The following is a 9128-nucleotide window of genomic DNA, read 5'->3' as shown; positions in this document are numbered from 1 at the left end:
CAACATTCACCACATCATTCAAGACATTATTCAACTCAACAATCAGCACAACATTTAAGACAACTATCACCACAACATTTAAGTCAGCATTCAATACAACATTCACCACAACATTCAAGACTACATTCACCACAACATTCATGACAAAATTAACCATAACATTCTTCACAACATTCAAAACAACATTAACCACAACATTCGCCACAACATTAAACACAACATTCATCTCAATATTCAAGACAATATTCACCACAATATTCACCACAACTGTTACGAATCCGGATCCAGCGTCCGAGCCTGGAGCAGTGACAACCACGCCATCTGTGGGTCAGCTCCCGAAACCCCCGCCAAATGGACGACGACACCTAGTGAGGACAGCGTGTACTGGCCTCGAGGACCAGTTTCCAGTCTAGTTCAGCACTCTACACCGCCGCTCCTGACCTCTGGTGAGGTGGTGCTCCGACGACAGCGCCATCTATGGACTGGATACGTCAGGTGTTTGTGCCCGAGCCCGTAAGTATTAGTGTCCCGGTTATTGGTGACGTGTCTGCTTACAGAGCCGACCTGGGACCACTGTGATGGAAGTGGAGTCAGTCTACCCGAGGCAGCCAGTCTCCATACGGTGAAGTTTGCTGCAGCTGTTGTGACGTCGTCCCCCCGGAAGAACACTGTGGTGTGTTAGCCTGCCAGTGGAGTGGCAGTGAAAGGATTTACCCGGGACCGACTGTTGGAGACGATAATCCACTGGGGTATTGAGGACAGGAGGGTGATTGGTGATATCACACGAGACTCCTGTCTAGGGCGTACCCCTTATATCGTTCGTGGAGTGGCCGTACCAGCCTTGGTGGCTCAGTACCTGCCAGCAGACCAGCTGGACGTGTGGTTGACGGCCTCCACGACGGTGCCCCCAGTGGACCTGCGTTTTGGCTGACCTGTGGCCCGGGTAGGCTCGGTATTCTCAGAGGACACGTCGTGAGGCCACGAAGAAAGCACCGCGGACTCAGCACCTAGCTTCTTGATCAAGAGTCTTCAGCAGAAGACTAGATTGTGCATGATCCCCTTGTAAAGTGTTAATACCCCTCCCCCTTGTGTACTCTTTTATTCTATATATTTAATCGGTGATGGTGAACATTATAATATTAAGTTCTTAACTTTCTTTCCCTACTCCCTTTTAAGTTACTTGCGTCACGGATCTCATCCCTTGATAGCCACTACTGGCTTGGGAACGGATACATATATCTTCCTCTAACAACATCAGAGCAAGAACCCCGTTGCGTCCCGAGAGGGCCGTAACATAATTGGCATCCCCAGCGGGATCCGTCCCCTTGTTAAGTATGTTTGACAGGGGTGGTGAAGTGGCGTAATCCCTGTAAATAATTCCCCCTGTGTGTGACGATTGTGACGTTATACGTCCTGTGCGGTGCTCAGAGTGACCAAGTGCGATATTGTGCAGTGCGGTGCTCGCTGTGATTAAGCGATTAAGTGCAATATTGACTAGTGCGGTGCTCAGTGATTCAGTGCAATATTGTAGAGCGAAGTGTTCGCTTGGATTCAGTGCAATATTGGGTAGTGCGGTGCCTGAAGTGATTACGTGCAATATTGGCAAGTGCAGTGTTTGGTGCGATAAAGTGCAATATTGGCGTAGAACAGTGCTCGGTGTGTTAAGTGCTAACGTGTAAGCAGTGTGTTAAGTGCTAAGTGTTCCATCTGTGACAATGGCAGACAAAGCTACCATCGATGATCTGGACGAGGTTCAGGCTTTTCTGAACAGAGAAGATTGTCTTGCCAGATTAAAATATCTGAGTAAACCAGAGCTTGTACTAGTGAGCGCCTACCTGGAGATCAAGATCCGTGCCAGTGATTCCCGTGTGGAGATCTTGTCCAAGGTACACCGGCACCTGAAGGCAGAAGAGAAACAGGAAGGCGAGACTCCTAGTACAAAGGAAAGTGCAGACATAGCTTCCACGGAAAAGGAAGATAAGGGCAGTGACGTTGACAGTGATGCAGGTGAGCTTAATATCAGCTTCCTAACAGTCAAGATGCGTGCCCTAGAAATAAATCGTGATATAGATTGGAAGAAATTAGAGATGGAACGAGACTTAAAAGAAAAGGAATTGGCGATGAGGCGTTTAGAATTAGAAAGAGAAGAAAGAAAAGAAGAACGAGAAAGAGAAGAGAAACGAGAAAAAGAAGAGCGAGAAAGAGAAGAGAAACGAGAAAAAGAAGAGCGAGAAAGAGAAGAGAGACGAGAGAGGGAAGAACGAGAAAGAGAGAGAGAAGAACGAGACAGGCAAGAACGACAGGACAGAGAGGAAAAGGAGAGACAACATGAACTAGAAGTATTGCGGTTAGGTGGGCGGAGGCAAACGATGGACACCAGTGGTTTCGATCCGGTAAGAAACATCAAAATGGTCCCCAAATTCCATGAGAAGGAAGTGTCAAAGTTCTTTGCAGCCTTCGAGAAAGTCGCTGCCTCTTTGGAGTGGCCAAGGGAGAATTGGGCCATCATGATACAGTCAGTCTTGACTGGGAAGGCCCAAATCGCCTACTCTACGTTATCCCTTGACGACTCCGGCGATTACGACAAGGTGAAGAAGGTTGTGCTCATGGCGTACCAATTGGTACCTGAGGCGTACAGGCAGAAGTTTAGAAACCTGAAGAAGACCTCAGAGCACACTTTCACCGAGTTCGCCACGATCAAGGAGCGACTTTTTCAAGAATGGTGTGCCTCTCGGAAGGTGGAAACCAAGGAAGACCTCGAACAGCTGATTCTGCTCGAGGACTTCAAGGATTGTTTGTCTGGAGACCTCAAGACATACTTAGAAGAGCAGCAGGTGGAGACCTTGAGTGCAGCAGCCACCATGGCTGAAGAGTATATCCTGACTCATAGGCCGTCTGCTAAGTACGTCCCGAGGAATTACCAGCGCCGGTTTGACAGACCTCAGGACGATGAAGAGACTCCCGTCCCACGAAGCGCTAAGAAGACGCCCCCGAAGAACAAGTCCTAGTAGTCCGAAACACCGTAGTCCAAGGAGGAATATGGTGTGCTGGACTTTTGGGCAGAAAGGGCATGTAGCTGCTAGGTGCTGAGGCAGAAGAGGTGGCAGCGCACGAAGGGAGGTGATGTTGATGAGCTGTGTTACATCACCAGTAGGAAACCAGTCTACGACGACGCAGGAAGGACCAAGTTTGTTGGCCCCTCACACTTCAACCGGGTATGTAACGAGTGATCATACTGGTAGATCAATTGTAGTGCTCAGAGATAGTGGAGCAGCCCAGTCCCTGATCGTGAAGAGCTCGTTACCCGAGGGAGTAAGTGTGGATGGGAGACCAGAGGTTATCCTGGTTGGGTTTCCGAGAACGCAGTATATCGCCCCCTTAGTGCCAGTACATCTTGACTCGCCTTATTTCAGCGGCACATGTGCGTTGGCAGTAGTCGATACCCTCCCTGTGGCTGGGATTGACGTGGTACTAGCCAACGACTTGGTGACCGATTGGAGCACCAATCATCCCAAGGTTGCGGACGAGTCTACCGGAACAGCACGGTCTGAGGTAACAGGCAATGGTAATGTCCAGGTAAAGACAGACCCGGATTTGAACATGTCTAATTTGTCCTCTCCCCCGCAGATCGACAATTATCTAGCAGTGTCTCCTGATTCTCTCGACGAGGAACATGAAGTTAAGAAGGCAGAGGTACCTGAGCAAGAAGAGAGGCCTTGTGTGCGGGCACCCACGGATACCAACGAGTCTGGAGCGAAGGCGGATGTGTGCTTGCGGTATGGCAAGTTACAGCGTGTAGTGAACCAGCCAGAGATTCCCCAGACGTCAGAGGTAGGTGCGGTGTGTTCAAAAGGTCTAGTGCCCTTTTCGGTCCAAGCCAGGCGTGTGGATGTTGCCGGCTATGGACATGACTGGCTCGGGAAGCTTATCCCTCAATTGGCCTCATGTTTCTTAGCGATATTTTGTTTTATTCTCGTATGTGTTCTCGTTTGTGCTCTCAGTGAGGACCGGTGGACGACCCGACGAATGATGGCTCCCATGAACATCGTGAAGAGGTCCCAGGGATTGGAGATTTGTACTGCAGGTGTTGCAGTTGAAGAAGGGACCTGGAAGGTGATGGTTGATACAGGAGGTACGACATGTGATAATATGAGTGACTGTTTCCGACAGGTTGACACCCCCCGCGTGATTGCTGAGCCTCAACACAGTGTTATACGGAACGTTGGTCGACCTGACGGTTGCAGAGCGAATGCCATCTGCGACGTGCAAGCAGCCCTGTGGAAACTAGGTGTAAGCCTAGTAGAGGTGTATGCAGTAAGTATCGACTTATCCCCTGTCGCTATCACTCTGAATTATCAGACCCCTGTATTCCAGGTTCCTGTCTCCGCAGCCGTCATCGGTGCCTCGACGCAGAGAAGTGTCGAGTCACCCCAGATCGTGTCTACACGGATCCTTACTAGAGAGGTGTGAGATGATGCCCCTGCTTGACATCGCAGTGGAGACGTGGAAGACGTGGAAGATTACGTCAGGCAGATCATTGCCTTCAATCTTCAAGTTCCCGTTGTGCCGGAATTGCCCAGTAGGACAGTTCCGTGGACGAGACAGCCTCACCATTCCAGATTATAATGCATGTGTGTCCATTTGGAGTTGTGTCGTCGTACTAATTTGGTTTGTGTTTCTTTTTATAGAACCCCAAACCAAATTCTTTTTGGTGGGGAGGTGTTACGAACCCGGATCCAGCGTCCGAGCCTGGAGCAGTGACAACCACGCCATCTGTGGGTCAGCTCCCGAAACCCCCGCCAAACGGACGACGACACCTAGTGAGGACAGCGTGTACTGGCCTCGAGGACCAGTTTCCAGTCTAATTCAGCACTCTACACCGCCGCTCCTGACCTCTGGTGAGGTGGTGCTCCGACGACAGCGCCATCTATGGACTGGATACGTCAGGTGTTTGTGCCCGAGCCCGTAAGTATTAGTGTCCCGGTTATTGATGACGTGTCTGCTTACAGAGCCGACCTGGGACCACTGTGATGGAAGTGGAGTCAGTCTACCCGAGGCAGCCAGTCTCCATACGGTGAAGTTTGCTGCAGCTGTTGTGACGTCGTCCCCCCGGAAGAACACTGTGGTGTGTTAGCCTGCCAGTGGAGTGGCAGTGAAAGGATTTACCCGGGACCGACTGTTGGAGACGATAATCCACTGGGGTATTAAGGACAGGAGGGTGATTGGTGATATCACACGAGACTCCTGTCTAGGGCGTACCCCTTATATCGTTCGTGGAGTGGCCGTACCAGCCTTGGTGGCTCAGTACCTGCCAGCAGACCAGCTGGACGTGTGGTTGACGGCCTCCACGACGGTGCCCCCAGTGGACCTGCGTTTTGGCTGACCTGTGGCCCGGGTAGGCTCGGTATTCTGAGGACACGTCGTGAGGCCACGAAGAAAGCACCGCGGACTCAGCACCTAGCTTCTTGATCAAGAGTCTTCAGCAGAAGACTAGATTGTGCATGATCCCCTTGTAAAGTGTTAATACCCCTCCCCCTTGTGTACTCTTTTATTCTATATATTTAATCGGTGATGGTGAACATTATAATATTAAGTTCTTAACTTTCTTTCCCTACTCCCTTTTAAGTTACTTGCGTCACGGATCTCGTCCCTTGATAGCCACTACTGGCTTGGGAACGGATACATATATCTTCCTCTAACAACATCAGAGCAAGAACCCCGTTGTGTCCCGAGAGGGCCGTAACAACAACATTCACCACAACATTCATCACAACATTCACAACAACATTCAAGACAATATTAACCACAATATTCAAGACAACATTCAGCACAACATTCACCACAACATTAAAGACAATATTCATCAAAACGTTACCCACAACATTCACTACAACATTAAAGGCAACATTCAAGATAACATTCACTACAACATTGAAGACAAAATTCACCACAACATTCAAAACAACATTTACCACAACATACACCACAACATTCACCAAAACATTCACCACAACATTAACCACAGCATTCAAGACAACATAAACCACAGCATTCAAGACAACATTAACCACAACATTCACCACAACATTCATGACAACATTCACCATGACATACACAACAACATTAACAACAAAATTCACCACAACATTCCCCACAGCATTCAAGACAACATTCACCACAAAATTAACCACAACATAAAACCAAACATTCACCAAAACATTCACCACAGCATTCAAGACAACATTCACCACAACATTAACCACAACATTAAACCAAACATTCACCACAACATTAACCAAAGCTTTCAAGACAACATTCAAAACAACATTCACCACAACATTAAAGATAACATTCACCACAACAATAAAGACAACATTCACCACAACATACACCAGAAAATTCACCACAACATTCAGCACAGCAATCAAAACAACATTCACCACAACATTCACCACAACATTCATAACAACATTCAAAACAACATACGTAACAACATTCAAAATAGCATTCACCACAACATTAAATACAACATATACCACAACATTCACCTACAATATTAACCACAAAATTCACCACAACTTTCAAGACAACATTAACCACAACATTCACCACAACATTCGCCACAACATTCAACACAACATTCATCACAATATTCAAGACAACATTTGCCACAATATTCAACACAACATTCAACACAACAATCACCACAACATTCACCACAACATTAACCACAACATTAAACCAAACATTCACCACAACATTCACCAAAGCTTTCAAGACAACATTCAAAACAACATTCACCACAACATTAAAGATAACATTCACCACAACAATAAAGACAACATTCACCACAACATACACCAAAAAATTCACCACAACATTCAGCACAGCAATCAAAACAACATTCACCACAACATTCACCACAACATTCATAACAACATTCACAACAACATACATAACAACATTCACCACAACATTCACCACAACATTCACAACCACATTCACAACAACATTCACCACAACATTAAAGACAACACTCACCACAACATTCATAACAAAATTCACAATAACATACGTAACAACATTCAAAATAGCATTCACCACAACATTAAATACAACATATACCACAACATTCACCTACAATATTAACCACAAAATTCGCCACAGCATTCAAGACAACATTCACAACAACATTAAAGACAACATTCACCACAACATTCATAACAACATTCACAACAATATTCGTACCAACATTCACCTCAATATTCCCCACAACATTCAAGACAACGTTCACCACAACATTCAAGACAACATTCACAACAACATTAAGGACAACATTCCCCACAACATTCACCACAACATTCATAACAACATTCACAACAACATTCGTAACAACATTCACCTCAATATTCCCCACAACATTCAAGACAACGTTCACCACAACATTCTTAACAACAATCACCACAACATTCACCACAAGATTCGCCACATGATTGACCACAACATTCACCACAACATTCACAACAACATTTACCCCAACATTCACAATAACATTCACAACAACATTCACCACAACATTCAAGGCAACATTCAACACAACATTTACCACATTTCCCACAACATTCAAAACAACATTTACAAAAACATTCACAACAACATTCACAACAACATTCACCACAACATTCACAACAACATTCGTAACAACATTCACCTCAATATTCACCACAACATTCAAGACAACGTTCACCACAACATTCTTAACAACAATTACCACAACATTTACCACAATATTCACTGTGACATTCAAGACAACATTCATCACAATATTCAAGACAACATTCACTACAACATTCTATACAACCTTCACCACAACATTCACCCACAATATTAACTTCAACATTCACCACAACATTCAAGACAACATTCACCACAACATACAATACAACATTCAGCAAAACTTTCTAGATAATATTCAGGACAATATTCTTCACTTCATTCACCACAACAATCAAGACCACATTCTCCACAACATTAATCACAACATTCACCACAACATTTACTAAAATATTCACGACAACATTAACCACAACATTCACTACAACATTCAAAACAACATTAAAGACAACATTCAGGACAACATTCACAACAACATTCACCACAATATTCACTACAACATTCATCACAACATTTACTACAACATTCACTACAACATTCACCACAACATTAACCACAACATTCACTACAACATTCACAACAACATTAGAGACAACATCCACCACAACATTCACCACAACATTCACCACAGCATTCAAGACAACTATTACCACATCATTCATGACTGTCGGAAAATCCGACACCATTTAATATATCATACAGATAATAACTGTATTACCAACAAGTTACCCATAGAAAACGTAACTTGTAGTGGAATTACCGTCTATAGAAAACGGGATATCATCACCACATACTATTATAATTCACCAGCTATTCTGCTGGGAATTGTTCTTAAATACATTAGTCTTTGGACTTTACCATCATAAAAACATCTTATATAAATTAACTTAATTATCAATATTAAAGTAGAGTAAATGTGACCCTTCTATCACCTTTGGAAATCTGGACAAAGTAGGCCAGGCGTCAGAGTGAGAAGGGGCAGCCATTGTTGTGTCACCTCCGAGACGTGTGGAGCAAATTCGGCTCCTATCATTCTGGACAATGTCGGCCAGTAACGTCAATAGTATGGAGTGTTAAACAGCCATTGTTTATAACGAGACCAGAGGCTCACACGGGAGCAAATTCGGCTCCTGTTAATTTTACTTGGACGTAGTGTTATGGAAACCAAAGGTACCATCTCCAACACGATGTCTACAATTCAAGTTAAGTGTCTATCCGAAACCCGTTTATCATTCATTTATGGCCATTAATGTCAGGATATAGGGTGATCCAGTTAGATCACGTGGAAGCCTCAAACTAAAGGTAATTAAGCCAGGTCTTCATGTTCCATGTACTGTTTTCTCTGATATACTTGTCATATATAGGTATCTGGCTTCACAGCTAGCGCACTTTTGACAGGTCAAGACGAGGATGCAAGATTTTGTGCACCAGTTACTGGGTGATGGAAGCTGCCT

General features: G+C 45.0%; 1 protein-coding gene across 1 annotated transcript; it reads left to right on the top strand.

The window, feature by feature from the left end:
- The first annotated feature begins 2039 nt into the window (after positions 1-2039).
- LOC138365046 (GATA zinc finger domain-containing protein 14-like) lies at positions 2040-7891 on the top strand. The gene is made up of 2 exons (XM_069325149.1): positions 2040-2127; positions 7095-7891. The coding sequence occupies exons 1-2, from the start codon at positions 2040-2042 to the stop codon at positions 7889-7891; spliced, it is 885 nt and encodes a 294-aa protein (XP_069181250.1).
- Positions 7892-9128: the final 1237 nt, after the last annotated feature.

Source organism: Procambarus clarkii, chromosome 15 (genome assembly GCF_040958095.1).
Source record: "Procambarus clarkii isolate CNS0578487 chromosome 15, FALCON_Pclarkii_2.0, whole genome shotgun sequence".
Taxonomy (NCBI): domain Eukaryota; kingdom Metazoa; phylum Arthropoda; class Malacostraca; order Decapoda; family Cambaridae; genus Procambarus; species Procambarus clarkii.
The sequence above is the reverse complement of the archived record's forward strand: the minus strand, read 5'-3'. Positions and strand labels throughout refer to the sequence as shown.